General features: G+C 41.7%; 2 protein-coding genes across 2 annotated transcripts; both read right to left on the bottom strand.

Annotated features, from left to right (window-relative positions):
* Positions 1–4,517: 4,517 nt before the first annotated feature.
* On the bottom strand, positions 4,518–22,521 carry stnB (stoned B). Its single transcript, XM_090103886.1, has 12 exons — positions 21,000–22,521; positions 20,757–20,925; positions 20,341–20,474; positions 20,031–20,205; positions 16,512–16,733; positions 15,896–16,040; positions 14,242–14,370; positions 8,636–8,741; positions 8,169–8,337; positions 6,812–6,926; positions 5,954–6,480; positions 4,518–4,766 (listed from the first exon to the last, which is right to left on the bottom strand). Exons 1-12 carry the CDS (start codon positions 22,519–22,521, stop codon positions 4,622–4,624), a joined length of 3,558 nt encoding a protein of 1,185 aa, XP_089960012.1. The 3' UTR covers positions 4,518–4,621.
* A 16-nt stretch (positions 22,522–22,537) lies between these two features.
* stnA (stoned A) lies at positions 22,538–25,624 on the bottom strand. Its single transcript, XM_090103885.1, has 2 exons — positions 25,571–25,624; positions 22,538–24,860 (listed from the first exon to the last, which is right to left on the bottom strand). Exon 2 carries the CDS (start codon positions 24,827–24,829, stop codon positions 22,538–22,540), a length of 2,292 nt encoding a protein of 763 aa, XP_089960011.1. The 5' UTR covers positions 24,830–24,860; positions 25,571–25,624.
* Between the last annotated feature and the right edge of the window lie 1,393 nt (positions 25,625–27,017).

Below are 27,017 nucleotides of genomic sequence, written 5' to 3'. Positions count from 1 at the left end.
TAATTTATAATTACTTAATTATGTATATATATCAGACCGATTACTTGCCAAATGAAAATTTGATTTTATATGAGTTTGGTTGAAATCTGTGCTATGGAGTTATCTATCCATCGCATTGATGAAATGTGTGCGTTGAAAATTCGTCAGATTTGAACGATCTGAAAAAAATTGATTGTCTGTAAAGTCGGTTTACTGACGATAGTTGAACGTGACAAGTGACAACGTCCGATTGTGATACTTGGTCGCTAGATCCGCGCTCTCGCTTGCACTTCAAGCCTTACATGGAACGCCTCAGAGCGAGGTAACGCCGCATGAGTCATGTTTTTTCGTGCGTGCAGCCGGCTCTATCGAATTATAAGACGTTGTCACGTAAAAAAATTATAAGTCAAATGAAATGATTACAATATCTACAAGAAAAATTGTTTGTTGATTTTACTTTCATGATCATGTCAAAGTTTGGTTAATAATGTCTTATCACAGACAAAATTGCATTTATATTAACCAGCCAACCAGCCAAACAGCTGATTCAAGCTAACTCACGCTCACTCACGCTAACTCACTCTCACTCACGCTAACTTACGCTCACTCACGCTAAATCAGACTAACTCACGCTGACTCACGCTAACTCACGCTCACTCAGGCTAACTCACGCTCACTCAGGCTAACTCAGGCTAACTCACGCTGACTCACGCTAACTCACGCTCACTCAGGCTAACTCACGCTCACTCAGACTAAGTCACGCTAACTCAGGCTAACTCAGGCTTACTCTCACTAACTCAGGATCACTCACGCTCACTCAGGCTCACTCACGCTCACGCTAACTCACGCTCACTCAGGATAACTCACGATTACTCACGCTTACTCAGGATCACTCACGCTAACTCAGGCTAACTCACGCTAACTCAGGCTAACACACGCTCACTCATGCTAACTCAGGATCACTCACGCTCACTCACGCTAACTCAGGACCACTCACGCTCACTCAGGCTGACTTACGCTCACTCACGCTAACTCAGGATCACTCACTATAACTCAGGACCACTCACGCTCACTCAGGCTGACTCACGCTCATTCATCTTAACTCAAGCTCACTCACGCTAACTCACGCTCACTCAGGCTAACTCACGCTCACTCACGCTAACTCAGGATCACTCACGCTCTCTCACGCTAACTCAGGACCACTCACGCTCACTCAGGCTGACTCACGCTCACTCACGCTCACTCAAGCTCACTCACGCTAACTCAGGCTAACTCACGCTGACTCACGCTAACTCACGCTCACTCAGGCTAACTCACGGTCACTCAAGCTCACTCAGGCTAATTCAGGCTAACTCACGCTAACTCAGGATCACACACGCTCACTCACGCTAACTCACGCTCACTCACGCTAACTCAGGATCACTGACGCTCACTCACGCTCACTCAGGCTGACTCACGCTCACTCACGCTAACTCACGCTCACTCAGGCTAACTCACGCTAACTCAGGATCACTCACGCTAACTTAAGCTCACTCACGCCAACTCACGTCAACTCACGCCCACTCACGCCAACTCACGCCAACTCATGCCAAATCACGCCAACTCACACCAGTTACTCTTTCACACAAATACTACTGAACCGATTACAATGAAATTAAGCACACTTAAAGAGGGTAACTTGGATTAACACATAGGATAGGTTTTATCCCGGAAATCCCATGGGAACGGGAACTATGCAGGTTTACCTTTGAAAAAGCGGGTGAAGCCGCGGGCGGAAATCTAGTTAAGTATAATTAATATACATAAAATTTTGGTTTCATAAAAAAAAAACTATGAACAAAGTAATTCTGCCGTGGGATCTAGTAATATTATGTCTGAGACACGCGAGGGGATTATACATATAAGTAAATTAAAGTACGAAATTTTAAATCTATGTCGCAGTCATCTGGTTGAATGTGTTATTTGATTGAGTGACTATAGTACCTTCAGAATGACGCGTTTTGTTATCTGTAGATATGGAAAATATAAAAGGTGAAGTATATTTTATTATCATTCAATACCAACAGATTAAAATTGTCCGATTTTATAAAATGAATGTGATTAGTTATGGCTTGTTGAACTAGATCAGTGTAATGTGGTGTGATGATCCCAGCCACCACACGTGTTCGACCTTTGACATATTATCTCTACAAGGGTTGGAAGGGTAGAAATAAAACAAGATGCATTTGCGATAATTTTATTAACAACAAAACATGACAGGGTTCGCGGTTGACTGGCGAGTCTCCTCGACGCTAGGCTAGTGCCCCGGCTAGTGGCCGGGCTAGTATCCTGGCTAGTGCACACCACTTATCCTATTATTGCACGGTATATACTTAATGGTCTACTTTTGATAGAGTTTACACTGTTTGTCCGATGCCGCAATGGTCGAAAATCGATATTATCCAGAAGTGGCAGAAAATTAGGTACTCTTTATAGGTATTAGTCTATCTTGTAAGCTCTAGCAAAAGCAAAGTTCCGCAGAGAGACAACATCCAACACAGAGAGCTATCCGTCGACACAACGAACGATATAATGCTATAGGTATTTATTACAATATAAATATACTATTACAATATTTTGGAATATTTGCTCTATAAATAATGTTATCGGAGTCGATACGAACTCGTCAAATGTCTTTATGAGAAGTACAACAACGCGATCTAGGGGTTATATCGATACAAGCATAGACATTAACTCGGTAATAATAGATACTTTATTTCTTAGAAACGTTTATAGTTATTCCTGAAGGAAGGTAGAGTATTTCATATACATTCGCACTAATAGGTTTTGTGCTAGATGCAATACATAGACGCTATTCACAGTTACATCTCCACTTATCGACTAATTGCTTACAAATCTACTCCATTTCCCTTTCCCCAGCTATACATTGGAAATGTCTCATGTCGTCTACAGCTGCGGCCCGTCTCTCAAATATCGAATACTATCGACGACGACCACAACTCCACAACTCCTTGGTTCCCATAAATCGTCCACATTTAATCACAATCACTTAATAGCCAATATGAATGCTAATACTGAGTATCTGACACGACAATGATCATATTTGCTTCACTTTCCATAATTTATTCAACTATATTTCACATTCCAGGCGTAGCTCTCTCATGGTCGGCCGTCGGGTTCCATTCTGATGGCTCCCTTTACACACGTTATGAACACTACATTATCTTACACTAATGCTTACAAAATCTATTATTGTTAAATTGTCATCGAAAACTAAACAATGTTCGAGAATATCGCTCTTACGTTACTATGTACAACGTTTTATGTAACGACAATTTAATGATAATAATTTTTATATTCTCTAAAGTCGCAAGAATCTGCATCGTATAACAGCACTTTAAAGATTTTAGAAGAAAAACAATTGGACCTTTAACTTTTATATTATAACTCTCAACGAGTTCATCTTTGTCGTAAATATACAATATATTTTGTTATTGTGCTCAAATTGAACTTATATAGTATCCAAAATGTCGACCAAGCTAATTGTAAAGAGTTCAAAACGCACTGCGCGCGCAACTCGCGCCGGAAACACGTCATTTTATAAAACATCCCAGTCCCTTATAACATCTCGGCCATTTTTATAAGATACTTTAATTTCTTCTTTGGTTAATTACCCATGAATTAAGCACTAAGTATATATTTTATGTCAATAAATTTACTTAATACAATAACTCTACAGAGAGCGGTGGGAACGTCCGATTTCACCTAACATATGCAACGATACTTTATAACGAATATGTCCACAATCCACACATTGAATACACTACAGTAGTACAGTACCACGGCCAACTAATTTAAAGGATAATCTTTAATCACAAATATATCTTACTTAGTTACTAGGTAACTTACGCAATATGATATTGTACCTTTAGTACGTTATACGTATGGTGGTAGCATTTATTTATAGTCATTACATTTCGAACGTTTATTCAACTTATATTTAAGCACTTTCTAAACATTATTTTATATCCTGACAACGGCCAAAGTCCACTAGATTCTATTAAGCATAAATGCAATATATTTGATGATTTTTTTAACAATGATATAACATTTCGCTAAAAGAGATAAAGAATATCGCAATATTAAATTGAAGCATAAATTTGTAACAATTTTCTTCGAGGAACCTCAGAAGTGTTTACAACGAGACGGCATACAAACTGTAAAGTATCGGAAGAGCGGCTAGGAAAAGTAACGACTAAAACAGAGTCCATTTCAGTTATACAATAAAATATTATGTATAAATGTTCGACGTTTGTAAATAAAACATAATACTGATATTTATTTGGATACATTTTTTCAAATCTTATACACCATAAATCTATGTTTATTAACACATTTTTCAACATCAACCCCTTGAATCGGTATAAATAGGCCGATACATAACAAACACAATATGTCCTGTCACCTTTGATACACAAAACCACTGTGTCGTCACTTTCCCAAAATTACGGGAGCATCCATAATTTTATGAGTCTTTAACCAAAAGTTCTCAACAACACACCGATTACTTGTGCCCCTTCTTCTTGGGTTTGTACAGATATTGTAAATCGATGTCGTCGTTGCTGGAGAAGTAGAGCGGGGTTCAGTCGGAGTCGGAGTCGGAGGAGGGCGGTTGGGGCGGTGTGGGCGGTGTCGGTTGTGTCGGTTGTGTCGGTGGTGTGGGGTCGGTGGTGGCGGCCAGCGTGTAGGCGGCCGCCGACTGGCCCGTCGTGCGCTCTATGCCCACCCTGCACACACACATGCTCATATTGATATGTTGCAGTTATCTGGTTGAATCTGTTATTTGATTGAATGACTAGCGCGTTTATTATAATATAATTCAATTGAATGACTAAAGGAGAACTCGTCAAATTTTTTAATGTAACGTTCAACGTCTTTTAGAATTTAGAATAGTCGTTGGTTTGGATAAGGCGTTGGTTTAGTCTAGAATTTTAAACACGTTGAGTGACGTTTGTAAAATCAACGTTCATCCCAGTCATTCAATAGAATGTCGTCATTTAATAAATGCGTTAGTCATTCAATCAAATAACAGATTCAACCAGATGACGACGACAGATATACCTTATCAGGTACAATTAATGTGGAACCTATATACACACTGATATTGATTATTTTAAAGGTAAACGTTCCACCCATTAAAATCATATTTTTTAAATGTGAAAGAACATAAAAAAATATTGTTTAGCCTGGTGAAATTCGCAATTTTTGCTTTATCGTTGCGAAGCCAACACCGATAAGCGATTTTTCGTTCTGTCTTTAAGGATACTAGTTATGCTCCTAAGATTTTTTCCTAATCATTTTCTACAAACAAGGATTTTTTTTAATTCCTTCGCATATTTTATATCGTTGTTAAGTGTAAAAACATAAAAAAATAAAGTAGAATGAAATTCATTGGAAAAGGAAAATAATTATATAAGAAACAGAAACAGGGAGAAATAATATAATATTATAAGAAAAAATAAATTACGATTGAATAGAAGTTAGGGAGTAGGAAGTAGCAAGTTAGTATGATTTACATAAAAACTGTTTTCACATAATCTCGTAGAATGTAGAATTTTCGAATATATATTTTTTTTTATATTGAGTCCGTAAAGTTTTTTTTTACGAAGTTTTGTTAATCGAAAGTATAAATTACAACGAATGTGTAAAATTTCGTTGTTGACGATTCATAAAAGAATCTTTTTCTGTCCTCGAAACCTCCTCCTTTCTATTTTTACTTGCCTACCTCAGATCGGCTGTAATTACTAATTTATTTTTTCATATTTATGTTAAAAGGGGAAGTATACGTATGTTGCACTGAATTTAAATCGCATATAAAAAAATTACTTAAAAAGCGTGATTAAAATCAAATAAAAAAATCATATCATTTTTGTTGAACTACAAAGAAGGCACAAGCAGTAGGGGGGTCACTCACAGGTACTCGTGGCGCGCGAGGTAGCGCACGAACTTCTCGGGCGGGTCGGCGTCGTGCGCGTGCAGCGCCACGGAGCGCACGGTGGCGTGCGAGGCCTGCGCCGCCGGCATCGTGAACTCGACCCGCGCCCAGCGCGCCAGCTCGCCCGGCACCTGGTCGTACGACGTGAGCGCCAGGCGGCACGCCAGCGCGTGCGACGTGTACGCGCCCTGCCCCTCCTTGGGCAGCCGCCCCATGCGCCACACCACGGCGCGGTGCTGGTGCTCGTACTTGGCCTGCCCCGACGTCACCTCGATCAGCGACTCGGCCGGCGGCTCCACGGCGCCGAGGAACCGCTCGATGCCCTTGATCTTGCCGGTGCGCCGGTGCGCCGACTTCACGGAGCCGTAGCGGAAGTGCTTCTCGACGCGGAACAGGTAGATCCAGCACTCGGGGATCGGGAACCGGATGGCGACGTCCTCGCACGGCACCTGCCCCAGCGCGCGCGACGCGAACCCCGGCACCAGCACGTCCGCGCGCAGCTCCACCTGCCCGCGGGACACGGGACATATGGACACTCATACTCGAAACGGATAATAAAATCATCCATAATATATTATAAATTAAACCCAAAAACCTAAAATCGTTACATAACATAACCATGCCACCTCAATGCATCTATCAATGTACAATTAAATCTTTTCATTTTAGTTATTAAAAAAAAAATAGTCTTCAAACCCATTTTACTGCTTTACATAATATCGAAAAATTAATAATTTAGACCCAAATTAACAAAAATTAATGTCACTGGTAAGAAGGTAAAATCAAAATTAAATAAAGGTTATCATGATTTGCAAATGAATGTATGTCTGCACATACCTTGTTGCCGGTGACGCACCAAGCGGCCTTGAGCTGCAGCGGCAACTCGCGGTTCTTTGGAGGACGCACGCGGAACCGCATCAACTCGATGTAGCACGCGTCCGGCGGTTTGAACCTGATCACCACATCGTCCATGTTTATTTATTTATTTATTTATTTAAGTAATACCACATCATACATTATAATATTAAGTTTTATAAAAATACATATTGAACATATCATCTATAATATATGACAATAACGGTTTACATAAATTCAGCTATGACAAAACTTTTACACTAACATACTCTAAAACATGGTTTAAAAAAAATTCACATGAAACATGATGCGTTGTTTTAAAATATTGAAGCAGATTAAAAATAACAGTAAGATTAAAAAAAAGATAAAATAAGATACTAAGTATTTCTTAATACTGTGGGTACGTAAGTAATTGAAAACAATTCTTTTAAATTGGGATAGCTGGCTACCGAATACATCAAGACCCGTGATGGTACTGTTAAGTTTGTTGTATTCCTTAAGAATTCGAATGAGAGGAGCCTGTGCACCCAAATTAGTTTTGACAAGAGGAATATGGAAGATTCTGTTTATTCGTGTCCTTGGAAATGAATGAGGTACCTACTTGAATACGAATAAGTTTCAAAATATCTTTGCATTGAATATGTCCATTTAATAGCTTATGCAGGAACAAGACATCAATAAAACATCTTCGATTATGCAAAGATATCATGTTGAATTTGTTAAGACGCCGTTCGTATGGCTGTCTATGAGAGAAACCACTGCTTATAAACGCTAGGTGCCTTGTAAAGGTTCTTTGAATACTCTCAATGCGTTGTGAGTGAACTGTATAAAATGGATTCCATATAAGGCTACCATATTCGAGATGACTGCGCACTAAGGCGTTATACAAAATAGTTTTAGTTTTTACACCAAAGCAACCCGTGTTTCGCTTGAGAAATCCTAACATCTGGGCACCTTTAGTGACTGATTTGTTTATTTGAGAAATAAATGTTATCTCATGTTAATATTAGCAACCACTATTTTGTAAACTTACATGTTAAATTTAACCTAAAAACGTTTTAGTTGACCAATCAATACCATATATCAATATTTTAATACGCTCTTAATAATCTAATTGTGCAAGAAGCAATATTATCTCTGAGTTGGTTGCTACAATGATTTGATAATATCCTTTAAACAGTTCTAATTAGAGCTTTATATTTTAAAAACAAATACAACAGATACTTTTCTATATATTTTTTAGATTTATCATTACATTTATTACTATTAAACACGGTAGAATATTTAATATTGGTACTATAAGATAGAATGATAATGTAAGTAAGGGGTGTGAGTTAACTTGATGATCTGCGAGTTGTGGAACTCCTCCGGCTGCACGCAGGCGTGGAACTCGGGCTCCTCGACGCGGATCCACTCCTCCGTGACGACGGGGATGATGTCGTGCCTCCCCACCACCTCCTTGCCCTGCCGCCGCATGTCGTTCAGCCCCAGCTCCACGTCCGGCATGCCTGCACACAAGTCAAAAATATTAGATTTTTTTTTATTAACAGCTGTCATCGTTTATGTAATTAAATTTCGACCGGTTTCAAAACATCATCAGGCGAGTAAAAAATGAATAAAAAGTGATTGTAATTTATTTTCATAAACTAATAGTCTTAAATGTACATAGTTTCAATAAAGATGACAATACAAAAAACTTACAAGTTTACAACTTTTAAAACTTCAACTTAACAACTTTTGATTTGATTTGATAAAATATAGTCGAATAAACACATCATCATCATCTCAATCAGCAACAGATCTTACCACTAAGGAAGCCGAGGAAGAAGATCCTCACACGTGCGATCTGTTTCAGCACCGAGCCCTCCGCGTCCTGCTCCACGTACAACTCGTCCACTGTCGTTATCTGCACCTGTATGTTTATTGGGACTTAGTTGTTTGCATTTATGTAAGACTAGCGGTCCGCCCCGGCTTCGCCCGTGGTACATATTTACGTTTTCTCTACATAAAAACCATCCTCGTACTTCAAGGAATATAATAGAAAAGAATTATCGAAATCGGTTCAGCCGTTCACACGTGATGCCATGACAACGCGAAACGGGTGCAGACCCGCCGCCTTTTTATAGCTCCCGCCGCGAAGCGCGTCGAACGCGGCAACTGATACACAAAAATAATCCTTATGGCTGCATGATTCTGTATTCACGCGCGATGACTTATAGCGTATTTCATGTATAACTTTGGTGTTTCTACACCGATTTACATGATTCTTTTACTATAACCTGCCCAGGAGTATGAAGAATAATTGTGCCAAATTTGGTTAAAATCCGTCGTGTAGTTTTTGTTTCTATAACGAATATTCTGTATATTCGACAGAGTCAGACAGACAGACAGACAGACAGACAGACAAAAATTTTACTGATTGCATTTTTGGCATCAGTAGCGATCCCTTATCACCCCTTCATAGTTTTTTTTTAAATATATTTCATGTACAGAATTGGCCTCTCTACAGATTTATTATAAGTATAGATAGTACATTGCTATGCAGTCATACTTGTACTATACACTCGAAACGGGACATCGATGAATTGTATATCTTCTGTCAGTAACTTTTGAGAGATAACTTCATGTTATTTTAAATTGCTTTCTAGAATAATCATTCCCATAGCTAAATTCATTAAATTAAATATGGCACATTTACTATTAGTAACTTTCTTCATGTTTATGTTGCAAGCAAATTGTATACGCTCTGCATTTTGTAGTATGTCGAGAATTTGTAATTTAGAAAGTTTTAGTTTGGATGGGTGGGTTAGGTTAGGTTCATGTTGTTCAACTATACTCAAATAGGAGCCCCGCGAAGCGGGGCTCTGTCAACTACCAAAACCATTTTTGGAAGATGTTTGGAAAAAGTAAATCCTCAGCGTATTACAAACTGCCGAGCGTTTGTAAACGGTGAAATAATACAATTTGCCTGCGACATTTACATATCGTTGATGATATAATAAAAGTGTTCGATGATATTACATTTTTTATATATGAACAAATTTTGTATATATTATATATATTTTATACATGAACAAATTTTGTTATGAATTTATATCGATTTGAAGAATTAAACATTTTGTTTTTAATGTTTGTGTATATAAAATGTGGTGATACCTCCTCCATCTTGTAAGTGAGCGCGCGGTCGCGGTGCGCGGGCAGGCGGAACAGCGCCTCCTCCACGCAGCACGAGAACTGCTTCACGTCCTCGTAGCTCAGCGAGCCCAGCTTGTACATGTATATGGGCTGGGGTAGTGGCTGGTAGTTACCTCCTCCATCTTGTAAGTGAGCGCGCGGTCGCGGTGCGCGGGCAGGCGGAACAGCGCCTCCTCCACGCAGCACGAGAACTGCTTCACGTCCTCGTAGCTCAGCGAGCCCAGCTTGTACATGTATATGGGCTGGGGTAGTGGCTGGTAGTTACCTCCTCCATCTTGTAAGTGAGCGCGCGGTCGCGGTGCGCGGGCAGGCGGAACAGCGCCTCCTCCACGCAGCACGAGAACTGCTTCACGTCCTCGTAGCTCAGCGAGCCCAGCTTGTACATGTATATGGGCTGGGGTAGTGGCTGGTAGTTACCTCCTCCATCTTGTAAGTGAGCGCGCGGTCGCGGTGCGCGGGCAGGCGGAACAGCGCCTCCTCCACGCAGCACGAGAACTGCTTCACGTCCTCGTAGCTCAGCGAGCCCAGCTTGTACATGTATATGGGCTGGGGTAGTGGCTGGTAGTTACCTCCTCCATCTTGTAAGTGAGCGCGCGGTCGCGGTGCGCGGGCAGGCGGAACAGCGCCTCCTCCACGCAGCACGAGAACTGCTTCACGTCCTCGTAGCTCAGCGAGCCCAGCTTGTACATGTATATGGGCTGGGGTAGTGGCTGGTAGTTACCTCCTCCATCTTGTAAGTGAGCGCGCGGTCGCGGTGCGCGGGCAGGCGGAACAGCGCCTCCTCCACGCAGCACGAGAACTGCTTCACGTCCTCGTAGCTCAGCGAGCCCAGCTTGTACATGTATATGGGCTGGGGTAGTGGCTGGTAGTTACCTCCTCCATCTTGTAAGTGAGCGCGCGGTCGCGGTGCGCGGGCAGGCGGAACAGCGCCTCCTCCACGCAGCACGAGAACTGCTTCACGTCCTCGTAGCTCAGCGAGCCCAGCTTGTACATGTATATGGGCTGGGGTAGTGGCTGGTAGTTACCTCCTCCATCTTGTAAGTGAGCGCGCGGTCGCGGTGCGCGGGCAGGCGGAACAGCGCCTCCTCCACGCAGCACGAGAACTGCTTCACGTCCTCGTAGCTCAGCGAGCCCAGCTTGTACATGTATATGGGCTGGGGTAGTGGCTGGTAGTTACCTCCTCCATCTTGTAAGTGAGCGCGCGGTCGCGGTGCGCGGGCAGGCGGAACAGCGCCTCCTCCACGCAGCACGAGAACTGCTTCACGTCCTCGTAGCTCAGCGAGCCCAGCTTGTACATGTATATGGGCTGGGGTAGTGGCTGGTAGTTACCTCCTCCATCTTGTAAGTGAGCGCGCGGTCGCGGTGCGCGGGCAGGCGGAACAGCGCCTCCTCCACGCAGCACGAGAACTGCTTCACGTCCTCGTAGCTCAGCGAGCCCAGCTTGTACATGTATATGGGCTGGGGTAGTGGCTGGTAGTTACCTCCTCCATCTTGTAAGTGAGCGCGCGGTCGCGGTGCGCGGGCAGGCGGAACAGCGCCTCCTCCACGCAGCACGAGAACTGCTTCACGTCCTCGTAGCTCAGCGAGCCCAGCTTGTACATGTATATGGGCTGGGGTAGTGGCTGGTAGTTACCTCCTCCATCTTGTAAGTGAGCGCGCGGTCGCGGTGCGCGGGCAGGCGGAACAGCGCCTCCTCCACGCAGCACGAGAACTGCTTCACGTCCTCGTAGCTCAGCGAGCCCAGCTTGTACATGTATATGGGCTGGGGTAGTGGCTGGTAGTTACCTCCTCCATCTTGTAAGTGAGCGCGCGGTCGCGGTGCGCGGGCAGGCGGAACAGCGCCTCCTCCACGCAGCACGAGAACTGCTTCACGTCCTCGTAGCTCAGCGAGCCCAGCTTGTACATGTATATGGGCTGGGGTAGTGGCTGGTAGTTACCTCCTCCATCTTGTAAGTGAGCGCGCGGTCGCGGTGCGCGGGCAGGCGGAACAGCGCCTCCTCCACGCAGCACGAGAACTGCTTCACGTCCTCGTAGCTCAGCGAGCCCAGCTTGTACATGTATATGGGCTGGGGTAGTGGCTGGTAGTTACCTCCTCCATCTTGTAAGTGAGCGCGCGGTCGCGGTGCGCGGGCAGGCGGAACAGCGCCTCCTCCACGCAGCACGAGAACTGCTTCACGTCCTCGTAGCTCAGCGAGCCCAGCTTGTACATGTATATGGGCTGGGGTAGTGGCTGGTAGTTACCTCCTCCATCTTGTAAGTGAGCGCGCGGTCGCGGTGCGCGGGCAGGCGGAACAGCGCCTCCTCCACGCAGCACGAGAACTGCTTCACGTCCTCGTAGCTCAGCGAGCCCAGCTTGTACATGTATATGGGCTGGGGTAGTGGCTGGTAGTTACCTCCTCCATCTTGTAAGTGAGCGCGCGGTCGCGGTGCGCGGGCAGGCGGAACAGCGCCTCCTCCACGCAGCACGAGAACTGCTTCACGTCCTCGTAGCTCAGCGAGCCCAGCTTGTACATGTATATGGGCTGGGGTAGTGGCTGGTAGTTACCTCCTCCATCTTGTAAGTGAGCGCGCGGTCGCGGTGCGCGGGCAGGCGGAACAGCGCCTCCTCCACGCAGCACGAGAACTGCTTCACGTCCTCGTAGCTCAGCGAGCCCAGCTTGTACATGTATATGGGCTGGGGTAGTGGCTGGTAGTTACCTCCTCCATCTTGTAAGTGAGCGCGCGGTCGCGGTGCGCGGGCAGGCGGAACAGCGCCTCCTCCACGCAGCACGAGAACTGCTTCACGTCCTCGTAGCTCAGCGAGCCCAGCTTGTACATGTATATGGGCTGGGGTAGTGGCTGGTAGTTACCTCCTCCATCTTGTAAGTGAGCGCGCGGTCGCGGTGCGCGGGCAGGCGGAACAGCGCCTCCTCCACGCAGCACGAGAACTGCTTCACGTCCTCGTAGCTCAGCGAGCCCAGCTTGTACATGTATATGGGCTGGGGTAGTGGCTGGTAGTTACCTCCTCCATCTTGTAAGTGAGCGCGCGGTCGCGGTGCGCGGGCAGGCGGAACAGCGCCTCCTCCACGCAGCACGAGAACTGCTTCACGTCCTCGTAGCTCAGCGAGCCCAGCTTGTACATGTATATGGGCTGGGGTAGTGGCTGGTAGTTACCTCCTCCATCTTGTAAGTGAGCGCGCGGTCGCGGTGCGCGGGCAGGCGGAACAGCGCCTCCTCCACGCAGCACGAGAACTGCTTCACGTCCTCGTAGCTCAGCGAGCCCAGCTTGTACATGTATATGGGCTGGGGTAGTGGCTGGTAGTTACCTCCTCCATCTTGTAAGTGAGCGCGCGGTCGCGGTGCGCGGGCAGGCGGAACAGCGCCTCCTCCACGCAGCACGAGAACTGCTTCACGTCCTCGTAGCTCAGCGAGCCCAGCTTGTACATGTATATGGGCTGGGGTAGTGGCTGGTAGTTACCTCCTCCATCTTGTAAGTGAGCGCGCGGTCGCGGTGCGCGGGCAGGCGGAACAGCGCCTCCTCCACGCAGCACGAGAACTGCTTCACGTCCTCGTAGCTCAGCGAGCCCAGCTTGTACATGTATATGGGCTGGGGTAGTGGCTGGTAGTTACCTCCTCCATCTTGTAAGTGAGCGCGCGGTCGCGGTGCGCGGGCAGGCGGAACAGCGCCTCCTCCACGCAGCACGAGAACTGCTTCACGTCCTCGTAGCTCAGCGAGCCCAGCTTGTACATGTATATGGGCTGGGGTAGTGGCTGGTAGTTACCTCCTCCATCTTGTAAGTGAGCGCGCGGTCGCGGTGCGCGGGCAGGCGGAACAGCGCCTCCTCCACGCAGCACGAGAACTGCTTCACGTCCTCGTAGCTCAGCGAGCCCAGCTTGTACATGTATATGGGCTGGGGTAGTGGCTGGTAGTTACCTCCTCCATCTTGTAAGTGAGCGCGCGGTCGCGGTGCGCGGGCAGGCGGAACAGCGCCTCCTCCACGCAGCACGAGAACTGCTTCACGTCCTCGTAGCTCAGCGAGCCCAGCTTGTACATGTATATGGGCTGGGGTAGTGGCTGGTAGTTACCTCCTCCATCTTGTAAGTGAGCGCGCGGTCGCGGTGCGCGGGCAGGCGGAACAGCGCCTCCTCCACGCAGCACGAGAACTGCTTCACGTCCTCGTAGCTCAGCGAGCCCAGCTTGTACATGTATATGGGCTGGGGTAGTGGCTGGTAGTTACCTCCTCCATCTTGTAAGTGAGCGCGCGGTCGCGGTGCGCGGGCAGGCGGAACAGCGCCTCCTCCACGCAGCACGAGAACTGCTTCACGTCCTCGTAGCTCAGCGAGCCCAGCTTGAACAGCTGCGACACCTGCGACCCCACGTCATGTCAAGTGCTTGCCAGTTGCCCGTCAACACAATATCATTTTTAGAAATTCAAAGACGATTCGACTTTATGTTACTGCATGTTATGTTGAGTAGTTGTGTAAAATATATCGTAACTGTGTCTATTATCTTTTAAGCAATCGAGTGGTTGAAAAAAAACGAAATTAAGACATCAGTCTTGATTAATAATTGTGAAACATCTATATTTGAAATTTTACATGAAAATCGAATTGAAATCGAATTAGTCATTTGAGTCTTCTTCGACGTGCTTGACAAAGAACTTGCAGCAATGTATTCCGAGTTATAAGTTTGAAACTTATAACTCGGAATACAAATATTCAAAATGTGGCGTTCCACAGGGCAGCATTCTAGGCCCTATCCTTTTCATTCTATATATTAATGATATTCTGAATGTAACAAATCATAAGGTTATTTTATATGCTGACGATATATCAATAATTGTGACATCTGAAAAGAAAAATAATACGCTAAAGGATCATGTTAATGAGATTAATGTAACGTTCTGTTGACAAAATTATAGAATGGCTGACTTTTAATAATCTAAAAATTAATTTAAGTAAATCAATGTATGTACAATTTAATTAATATTCTATTGACATTCCGAAATTAGTAGCAACAGATGACCTAAAATTTCTTGGACTTAATATCAATCAACGTTTAGATTGGAAATCACACGTTGAAATAGTTTGTGAAAAAATTAATAAAGTTTACGCTCTTAGAAAAATTAAAATTGTCACAAATATTAAAACGGCTGTTACATTTTACCACGCCTGTGGAGAATCAGTGCTTCATTATGGACTTATTTTTTGGGGAAATAGCACAGATGTACAAAGGGTGTTTATTGCACAGAAGAAATGCATAAGAGCCATATGTAGCAGAGCTCCAGATGAATCCTGTAGACCAATGTTTAAAAAACTTGGTCTATTACCGCTTCCGTCACTCTACATTTACGACGTTTGTGTGTTTGTATCAAAAAATCTGCATCTTTTCAAAAAGGCTTCTTATATAAATGATCGTATTCGTAGGGATCCTAATAAACTTATTTTAGATGAATATCCTCGACTAAAGTTGTATAACAAAAATTGTATTTTTATTGTATTAAAATTTTATTATTAAAATTTATAATCACGTGCCTAATAAATTTAAAAATAATAAGGGCAAATTATGTAAAAAAGCATTAGGAGAATGGCTAACTAATCGGTCCTTCTACAGTATTAAAGAATTTTTGATGACGAGAAATAGAATTATGATTGACAAGCTAATTTATATGATATAAGTAATAATTTTGTAATTAACATTGATAATTTAATTGGACCCATTGTTTTATATACAATTATAAAATTTGCATGCTGTTTTTTTAATGACGGCTAAACATGTTGTACCTACTATAAGTAAAAATGTAACATCTAAAAATACCACGTTTAACGTAAATAAAGAATAATTATGAATTATGAATGCAGTATTTATCACCACTTGCAGCAGACTGTTACCTGCGGCGCGTGCTCGACGGGCAAGCCGAGCTTGCGCAGGTCGCTGCCGAACTCCTTGACCCCCTGGTAGTCGCCCTGTATCGCGTACGCCGCGAACTGCGACAGCTTGTTCGTGATGCGCTCCGCCTTCGTCACCTGCCCCGGCCTGACACACAACACTCACATTATTACCAATCCACATCATATACATCGATCCGTTTAAAATCATCACTTCACATCTTTCCCTCTATTTTCCAAGTGTTAATCATTTATGTTTACATAAATGACTCACATAACAAAGCACGGTTCGAAGCATCCCAATAAGAAACTTGCTATCTCTAACGGTGAATAGTTACTTATGAGGAGATAAAATTAATGTGAAATTCCGTCAGAAGTAAAATCCTAGCCAATCCTACTAATCACTAAATAGTATACGTAACAAAGTCATTTTCTCTGTCAAATTTGCCGATTTTTATAATGCCGGTTTTTATAATAGAGTGATTATCGACTAAGGATTAGTATACAATTTGCTATTAAGCTGTGGGCGAAAAGTTAGTATGTACCTATGTATATTATTATGTAACATAGCTTTACGCTTCAAACGTGACGTCACCGAACCGCGTGTGGGACGACGCACCTGACGCCGGGGCGCTCCTTGTAGAACACGTACTGCAGCTTGACGGTGAAGATCTTGCCGAACTGGTCGAACTGCTGCGCGCCGACGTCGGACACGGAGTAGCAGGCCTGCAGCGGCAGCTCCTGCAGCGGCGCCTGCGCCTCGCGCTCGCCCGGCCCGCCCAGCAGCTGCACCGCGGGGCTGTCGCCCTGCACCACGCGCACCCACACCTTCTTCCAGAACCTGCCCGACACGCCGCTCACTCACTTTGTGCGATATCGATTCGAATACCGTTTCTTGATCGAGAAATATACTATTGAAAAACTGTAAATTGTACTTTCAAAAGAATTGAATATTTAAAATAAAATCATAATATTTACATTCACAAATAAAATGGTTATGGCACCGCATAGTGAATACATTATACATCAACAAAGTCTAGGGATATTTGGTATTGCATCAATATCTCAAAATCAATGGAGAATTTTGTGATATTGTAAATGGAAAAATTTAAGCTCATTTTTAGGGTATTTAATAAAAAATAAAAACAATTCATGATTGTTTTTAATTTTCATCAAAATTAATTTTTCCCACCACAGTGGAAACTTGAATTATTATTTGAATCTTTATTTTTAGCCAGAAAACTATAAATTTTGACTAAAATTGGCCATTTTTTTTCCAAAAATCCATACTAATATTATAAATGCGAAAGTAACTCTGTCTGTCTGTCTGTTACTCAATCACGCCTAAACTACTGAACCAATTTGCATGAAATTTGGTATGGAGATATTTTGATACCCGAGAAAGGACATAGGCTACCTTTTATTGCGAAAAATGTGCCACGGGCGAAGCCGGGGCGGACCTCTAGCATAATATTATATAAATGCGAAAGTGTGATTATTCGTTTTAATGTGACATGGCCATGGGTAACTTTTGACAACGGTGAAACGACTCATACTAATGCGAATTTAACATCAGGGGAATCCGCGGGCAAAGAAAAAATATGAATATTATTTTCAATAAAAATGATGATGATGATATTGTTCATGAACGCCCAACGACCAGGCGAGTTTATACGTTCGCTAGCTATGCAGATACTGAGCCATCTGCGCACGCGCGGCCTGTGGAGAGAGAGCATAGTGTACGGGATGTGGGTGGGAATAGGTGGGTGGTTTACTTTAATCAGTCGTCAAAATTTGACATTTTAGGAAGATTAGAAAAATGATTCAAACAATAGTTAGGGAAATTTCGATTGACAGAAAAATTACGCTAAGTCAGGAAAAATTTCTATAAGTCAGGGAAATTTCCAAAAGTTGGGAAAATTTCTATAAGTTGGAAAATTTCCATAAGAAAGGAAAAATTTCTATACGTCAGGAAAATTTATAAAGATAAGGAAAATTTGTATAAGTCAGGAAAATGTTTATAAGCCAGGAAAATTTCTATACGTCGGGAAAATTTTTATAAGCCAGGAAAATTTCTATACACAAGGAAAATTTGTATACCTGAAGAAAATTTCTCTTTGCCGCAAAATTATAAAGATAGGAAAATTACTATACGTCGGGAAAATTTCTATAAGCCAGGAAAATTTCTATACGCCAGGAAAATTTCTATACATCAGGAAAATTTGTATAAGTCAGGAAAAATTATATACGCCAGGAAAATTTCTTTACGTCAGGAAAAATTCTAAAAGCCAGGAAAATTTCTATACGTGAGGAAAATTTCTCTTTGCCGCAAAAATTTCTATAAGTCAGGAAAAATCCATGTCGGGAAAATTTCTATAAGCCAGGAAAATTTCTATACGTCAGGAAAATTTGTATAAGTCAGGAAAAATTATATACACCAGGAAAATTTCATTACGTCAGGAAAAATTCTATAAGCCAGGAAAATTTCTTTACGTCAGGAAAAATTCTATAAGCCAGGAAAATTTCTATACGTGAGGAAAATTTCTCTTTGCGGCAAAAATTTCTATACTTAAGTCAGGAAAAATCCATGTCGGGAAAATTTCTATAAGCCAGGAAAACTTCTTTACGTCAGGAAAATTTGTATAAGTCAGGAAAAATTATATATGCCAGGAAAATTTCTTTACGTCAGGAAAAATTCTATAAGCCAGGAAAATTTCTTTACGTCAGGAAAAATTCTATAAGCCAGGAAAATTTCTATACGTGAGGAAAATTTCTCTTTGCGGCAAAAATTTCTATACTTAAGTCAGGAAAAATCCATGTCGGGAAAATTTCTATAAGCCAGGAAAACTTCTTTACGTCAGGAAAATTTGTATAAGTCAGGAAAAATTATATATGCCAGGAAAATTTCTTTACGTCAAGAAAAATTCTCTTTGCCGCAAAAATATTATATAAGCCAGGAAAATTTCTATACGTGAGGAAAATTTCTCTTTGCCGCGAAATTATAAAGATAAGGAAAAATTGTATAAGTCAGGAAAATGTTTATAAGCCAGGAAAATTTCCAAACGAAAGGAAAATGTTTATAAGCCAGGAAAATTTCCAAACGAAAGGAAAATTTGACAGGAAAATTATATATATACGTCAGAAAATTTTCTGTACGTCTGGAAAATTTCTATACGTTAGGAAAATTTCTATACGTCGGGAAAATTTCTCTTTGCCGCAAAATTATGTAGATAAGGAAAAATTGTATAAGTCAGGAAAATGTTTATAAGCCAGGAAAATTTCTATACGTTAGGAAAATTTCTCTTTGCCGCAAAAATTTCTATAGGTCAGGAAAAATCCATAAGTCGGGAAAATTTCGCTAAGACAGGAGAATTTCTATAAAAAAAAAAAAAAAAAAGTGAAGTCCCGTGTCCCCGTAGTGGGGTAGGGGGCAGATGCATTATTCATACATCTGTTTCACTGATACGTCAGGAAAATTTCTCTTTGTGGGAAAATTTCGATAAGTCAATAAAAAGATAATATTATAGATAAATTATGATAAAATACGTATTTAAGGCGATAGAAACGATTCAACTATAAATTTATATTTAAACATGGTATGCATAATAAATAACCTTGTATTTCGTGTTTCTCAGAAATAATAATTCAGAAGAGAACTGAATACAACGGTTCGGTGAGATGGGAGAGGATACGGAAGATTGCTCTTAACCGTTATTAGGCATTGTGAAGGTTATATTATTATTTATTTAATTAAGTATTTAATTTGATAGATAAATTAGAAAATTTAATCAGTTTATCCTTATTATTCAAGTTTCCACCTTAGAGAGAAAAATTTAGATTTTTAAGGATAATTTAAAAAAAATCATGTCATGTTTTTAATTTTTATTAAAGACCATAATTCTTCCATTTATGTATGTCCATGTAATAAAGAACCACGCATTGATAATACAAGAAGCACGAAGAAGAAGTGCAATTTTTATTTCATAGAAGATATTATTATTTTTGTTACATCCTTCTAGTTTGTGTGCATATTATGTTCAATAAGACACTCATCTCATAAAACATTACCACATTAGATGAGTTATATCGTTATATCTGTTCAGTATGACAGTGACACTGGTATTGTAACGTTTGTTACCTCTGTCCCGTGATCTTCTTCTTGTTGGGCTGTCGCAGATGCATCTCCCAGCCGGGCCCCAGGTACTTGGTGCGCGGGAAGTCCTCCAGCGGCTGCGACACGTCGTCGTCGAACAGCGGCGTGGGCGGCGTCTCGCCCCCGCTCCCGGCCCCCGCGCGACCCCGCACCGCCTCCGCTAAGTTTCATAAAGATATTATTCATAAATGATGTGAAAAAAGTGCTTTTATAAATTAAATAAATAAAACAGCCTGAAAGTAAATTTCTATAACCACAAATGCAAATAAATATTGTGATTTGGAAACATCCGTACGTGGTTGCGGCTGGAAGTGCAGCTGCGGCTCGGCGCTGTCGAAGGGGTTGACGCGCGGCGACTCGGGCACAGCGCGCGGCGGCGGCGCCAGCGCGGGCACCGCCGGCCCCGCGCCCGCCGAGCTCTCCTTGGGCCTGCAATGCGTGCGTGCTTGAGATGCCTACAACGTAGCTTTGAATTTTTTTATTTGGTGCAAATTCAACTAAATGTTTTTTACTCTTAATAGAAGATTATTATGAACGAGTTAAAACGTCACCATAGATATAAATCTTTAAACCGTCTGTATCTTGTAAAAATAAATGAATATTAATCGATCAAAAGTATGTTGTTTCTGTGGTTTGGCACACTTCAGGTTAAAATAATTTTTTGACACCTCAGTGTATCCACAATATGCCGTATACATGCAGTATACTAACTTGATGAAAACTGAGAAAGTATCATCAGTGGAGTCCCTCGAGCCCTGGTGTTCGAGGCGCGGCGTGGCGGCGGGCGGCGGCGGCGCGTCCATGCTGAGGAACGGGTCGAACGCCTCCGCCTCGAACCCGCCGGGCGCCGCCTCCGAGCTGCCGTCGTCTCCCCACGCGTCTTCAATTATTATGCAAGTTGTTAACTCCGAAAGATATTTTTATTCATGTACTCACAATAGGACAACGACTCACCTGTAGCCATGTGATTTCCACTGGCCGAATCGAATTTAGCAGCGAAGGCATCGAATGCATCGTTATTCTCAGGGAAAGCGTCTTGCGCCATCGGTTCGGGTTGTCCCCATCCAAAATCATCATGATTATCGACCTGCGATGCGGGCGCTGTGGTTGCAGGAGCACTATCGAAGATGTTTGTTCCAGTGTCGAAAGCCCCGCTGTGGTCCATGGGAGATTCTTGGAAATTATTTTTTGGAACTGAATTAAAAGCATCAGTTCCGACATTTTGCACCGTTTCCGCTGCAGGAGATATCATTGTATCATTAGGTTTTGCTGAAAATATATCAGTTGCAGCAAATGGTTCACTTGTGATACCGTCAGAGGCTGATTCGAAAGGATTTTTATCTAAATCATTGAACGCTTCATTTCCCAATGTGTCTTGTTCAACATTATCAAAAGGAGACGTTATGGTTTCTTCGACTTTTTCAGTTGCCTTTACTTCAGTAGGCGATTCTGAGGTATCCATTTCAGTGTTTTGGATTTCATCTTTAGTGTTAGTGTCATTTCTTATGTCCACTTCCTTGTGTGATTCTTCAATTGTACTCATTGAATCTGTAAAAATTAAACTTGAAGATTCAACTGTCGTACTAGCAGTAGAAATTGCATTAGGGGCAATATTGGTAGATATTTCTTCTTTAGCAGGCATTTCAGGTATATCATCGCTTAAAAAGTCAATAGGGTTTTCTTCTTTTTTAGGAGCTGAGTATAAACTCAGAATGGCTTCTTTAGTTGGTTTAATAACAACAGGTGCTGGAGCATCAAAAAGGTTAATATCATCAACTTGTGGTTGTGGAGGCGCTTGTGGTTGTGGAGGAGCTTGTGGTCTCGGTGGCGGAGCCGGTCGAGGGGGTCGCGCCGGTGGAGGTCTAGCTGGTTTATTTTTATTCACTTCAACGTTAGCACTAGGGGCCGGTGATTCTTCCAACATGTCCTGTTCCGGTGTCGGGCTAGGAGAATGAATATCTCTCACGGACACGGGACTTGGTGTACGCGTTGGTGGAATACGATTAAGTAAATGTGAACTTGTAAATTCCATCTGGCCCGTGACACTGAGTATTAAATTTTGTGTTTCTTGTGGTACCGGCCTCATCGTAGGTTGATTATCCATTTCTTCAGATTTTGCATAGCTGTCATCCACGATTGTAGAGATAAGTTCTAGCTCCGTAGGTTTTAATATTTTGTCATTTGTCGTAGTTTGTTCTTCAAATTGATTATCAAAAATGTTAATTGAATTGTTTTCTTCATATTGTTTAGCTCCTATATTAACTGGCTCCGCATTACCAAATATATCAATGGGAACTGTATCACCAGCCGGTGGTTCATAATTGTTTCCAAAATCAGAGAAAGGATTGCTTGTAGCAAATGGGTTATCATTTGCTGTGAAGTCTGCGCCATCGTCTTCAGCTGTCATAAATGGATTGAGTTCTGCGGTGACAGGTGCAGCAGGTTCATTTAAACTTAAGAACGGATTGTATGCCATTTTTATTTTATTACTCTCAATTCAAAAATTCAGATTCTAGAAGCTTCACTTCTGTTTTTCCTGGTGTTAGATTATTTGCAAAAGATGTATCAAATGGATCAAAATCTTCAGTGTCTTGAGTAGTCTCAAGGGGCTCTGGTGTCAGTGCTTTTATTTGAAACAAATCGTCATCCGTTTCCAGTAAATCTTTATTTTCATTTACTGGTATATCTGTATCTTCACAAGAAAATTCTTTAGCTAATAATCTGAGTTCAGTTTTACTTGGGTTAATATTACTAGCAAACGATGTATCAAAAGGGTCTTCAACCTCTTGGTCTATCGATGCGTTTTGCGGTGGACCTGAAGGAGTTAAAACCTTTATCGGTAAATCAACGTCTCCGCTCTGAAGCAAATCGCTTTGTATCGAAACAGTCTGATCCGATTTCGGGTATTCCGAATGTCGTCGCTTAGTATTAACAGGAGGATGTGCAGTAAAATCTTCGTCAGAACGAGTTCTTTGTAAATTACTTGGAAATCTATCTGCAGCTTCGGTTTCTTCGCTTAAATCTTCTGTGATCGAAACTTCACGGCTATAATACGGTGTTAAAGGTTTCGTTGGTTTTGCTTTGCTGTCCAAACAGTTTACATCATTTGCACCATCGACATCAAATACCACACTTTTGCTAACTGTTAAATTTTCTGGACGAGACGCTCTTCTTTCTGTTTTTTTATCGATTACTTCATCAGCGCGAGGATCAAAATCAGGATCACTAGGAACCTTATAAATTGTCACAGGTGTGGGATCAATCAGTTCTTCCTCCAGTAATTTTAACTCCACTCTGCCAGGAGCTACAATTTTATCAACAATAGTAGTATCGAATGGATCGATGTCATTCAAATCAACTGGATCTAACGGTGAATCACCTAGCTGTGTTAGATCAGTAGTGCTTCCTCCTAACAAATCTCTTGTTGGGTCGTTTAAGTGATTGTCAATAATATCATCAGATGTTATGGACTCCCTAACTCCAGAAGGATCCGTCAAATGAATTCGTACAGATGACTTCCTCCTATTATTTAAATGTACCTGTACTTCATCTGCACGGGGATCGAAATCATCATCTTCCTCCAATACAGCAGCTTCTTGTTTTAAATTGTATAAATTTGTGGAAGGCACAACAGCATCTGCAAAGCTAGTGTCAAAAGGATCGTCCTGATCAATATAAGGATCTAGAACATCAAGTTGATCTTCAACTATTCCCTCAGCAAATACCGACTCTTTTGTATTTGCTTCAAAGGCAGACCATGAATCTTGTAAAACTGGTTCAATTTTTATTTCACTCTCATCTAATTTAATAACCTCGGCTTTTGTTTCAAGAGATTCGGCTGCTAATAAAGTGAATTCATCGATTTCTTCTTCGCTAGGATTTTCCTCAACAACATTAGACGTTGGGCATTCCTGATCTTCTTGATGTACTTCTTTTTTAATGTGTTGTATAAGCGAAGTACTTAGATCAATGGGTGCTGTTATAGGAATGTCAGCATCAAGGTCTAAAATACTCTTTTCAACGGGCTCTTCAACAACTTTACTTTCTAAAACCGAACTTTTATCATCGTCTTCGAGTAACAAATCACCTGGTATAGTTCTTTTGGTTGGTTTCTTAGTTGTGACTTTCACATTATCTATACGACCAGTAAGGACTTCAACAGCAATTCCAATATCTAATCCTTTTTTATTTTTAGAAGACTTGACTTCTTGACCTTTTATTAACGCGTTGACGTAGGATGTATCGAATATATCGTCGTCCTTTGATTCCTCTGGAGAATCAGGAACGTATGCAAGTTTAACTTCACCACGTTGGACGGCGTCTATATAGGATGTATCGAAGATATCGTAGTCTTCTTCTTCCTCCTCCGACTCGTCGTCAGTAACACCGTAATCACTTTTGTCTCCGTCTGTGTCAGCAGCAGCTGCCTGTGCTAAGTGAGGAAAGTCAGCTTCAGTAACCTCAACTACAGGGCGCACTGGTTTTTCTTTTTCAACTGGCTTTAGTTCATTTTTTATGGTGACACGTTGAAAAAATGAAGTCGATTTTATGCGATCTAAGTCCCCTTGAGTTTTCTTGAGAACTGAATCAACGCCGGTAGTTAAATCTTTGAACTTGGACCACTCTTCATTCTCTTTAGCAGATCCTTCTCCGTTTTCAGCTTTTTGCTGATGTTCTCGTCTATACTTTTCTAATTCTTCTTCGGTAAAGAGTTCTTCTTCGCCTTTGCGTTTTGATTTTTTCCCTTTCTTCTTTTTCTTAAGGCCTTTGGGTAGCTTTAGCATTATATGTATTTATTAAATGCTTTTCGTGATGCTGAAAAAAAAAACGTGAAAAATTTTAATCATAGGAGGAATTAGTTAGTTACAGGAATATTTTTTTTATTAATTAATAAGTAATCAGATGTTTTACAGTCAAGCGAGAAGAATTTAAATTATAATAGATAGGTATTTCACACTGTAAGTACACAATATGTGGGTCACTTCTGAAATGATTACAAAATCGTTTTTACGATGAATGTAGTCGCCCACTGCGCATCCTCCTTTTCCTATTGCCTATCCAATCACATATATTTAAATAATATAAGAATATAAGCATTCGCTTTGTTATATAAATGCATATATGTATATTTTATCCATATAGGTAAGTCATTTTGTTTTTTATAACACGCATTTAATTATTTAGTTCAGTCGTAAGTTGACTAACGGCCATGCAACATCGAGAAATATTTCGAAGATGATCTAACTACGTGATGAGGTAACATGTAACTACCCATGCCTGGCCCGCTATACGGCTGTACAGCAGACTGAAGCAATCGATACATAACTAAACGAGAGATGGGATAAAAGGTTCATGAGTGTTCGACATTGAAGACGGACAATAGATAAGATGAAGGCGATGTACGGGCGAGACCGCGGCGTGGTCGCCGAGCACACACAGCGAGCTACGGGCACGTACCGGGACCGCGGTCGCCACCTACAGCTAATTTATACCGCTATCGCACTATGGATAAAGGGCTTCTATACCTTCATCGCAACAGACTGACACTTCTAATGGTCTAGTGGTGCGCTTTGGGCGGCTCGCTCGAGACTGGCGAGGCGGCGCGGCGGGGCGAGCGCGGCGCCCTATCGACCCGCGCAGCCCCGCGCAGCCTCGCGCAGCCGCCGCGCGCAGCCGCCGCGCGCACCCGCCCGCTCGCGCGTCACGCGCCCCCAGAAGTTCAAGTGTCACCGATATACTCCGCCTTACGTAACTACCCCTACAGGCTAATCTCCCCGATCTATAATGATATCTACATAATACGAATACTTATACTTCAGTATTCGACACTCAAGTACCTGTAGATTTTTAAGAAAGGGAAAATAATTAAAATCCATTTAAATGCACCTTAATAGGTTACATACATTGATTTCTTCGAATTAGGTCACCCTCGCATTGAGTTATCACTAAAATGTACATATTATAATTATTATTATCATAGTAGTTAGGTTACTGCCTTGGTTTCTAATTTTTTATTGCTTTAAGACTTTTTATAAAGCAAAATTACCAATCTTCTATTATGATACGTGTAATATTCAAGACCAAATCTATAAAATAAAATATTATTTCAAACTATGTACATGAAATTTTCGAGGATTCTGTTCGATCAAAAACATAAAATATTGGTATTGACTCGATGAAAAAAAATCACTAAGTTAAGTAGCTCTAATTTTCACACTTTTACGTTTTCTACTTGACAATACCTATTATGATTTTTTTCTTATACAATAATATAAGTAGGTACCTATTATAACATTTGCGAGATCTTTGTCAAAGCATTTTGTGTAATTACTTTTAGTTTTCTTTTGCTCACGATAAAACACAACAACAAACAAATTACGCCATAAATGCGAGTTAAATAATATCACAAAATATGAATTAAATTCTTTTATTTTGATAAAAGAGAAAAATCTAGGGAACGTAACAAAATTGTCCAGTGAAGAAATTATATATTTTTTCTGTGCAAAACCAAATAATAAATACATAGGTAAGTACTATGCATTTGCCTCCTATCTACGAAGACTACATGTTTTCTAAATGAGGGTAGTTGGGATATTTATTAAAAATGTTCCCTATAACAATTTTATATCTTATTAGCTGCTTGCTCGGCTCCGCCTGGGTAATCGATTTTTGTTCAGCCGTTCTTGAGTTATCTATATGGTACCTAAGTGGTCTTAATCCTATACTTAACTAAACTTAATAATATTATAAAGAGGAAACTTTTGTTTTCTTGTGAGTTTGTTATATTATTATTACTCAAAAACTACTGAAACTGGAACGATTTCAAAAATTCTTTTACCATTAGAAAGCTACCTACATCTCTAATGCGTCAGGTCAGAGAATATTTTTTTTATAGAGTAAGTCGGGACAAGCAATTAGTATAGATAGATAAGTTAAAAAAAGAAATAGCCACATAGGCAAATAGGTAGTTGA

This window comes from Colias eurytheme, chromosome 7, assembly GCF_061535395.1.
Source record: "Colias eurytheme isolate Ceu_HAF_F1 chromosome 7, ilColEury1 Martin Lab GWU primary, whole genome shotgun sequence".
NCBI lineage: Eukaryota > Metazoa > Arthropoda > Insecta > Lepidoptera > Pieridae > Colias > Colias eurytheme.
Note: the sequence above shows the minus strand (reverse complement) of the source record. Positions and strands in the feature narration are given on the sequence as shown.

Bases quoted from the DNA above. Each gene is read 5' to 3' on its own strand.
- stnB (XM_090103886.1), bottom strand. From the start codon at position 22,521: ATGGCATACAATCCGTTCTTAAGTTTAAATGAACCTGCTGCACCTGTC. The intron at 16,041-16,511 runs GTGCGTCGTCCC...GTTGTGTGTCAG, and splicing joins AAGGAGCGCCCCGGCGTCAG to GCCGGGGCAGGTGACGAAGG. The intron at 6,927-8,168 runs GTTAACTCACAC...TGTGGTGATCAG, and splicing joins CACAACTCGCAGATCATCAA to GTTCAAACCGCCGGACGCGT.
- stnA (XM_090103885.1), bottom strand. From the start codon at position 24,829: ATGCTAAAGCTACCCAAAGGCCTTAAGAAAAAGAAGAAAGGGAAAAAA.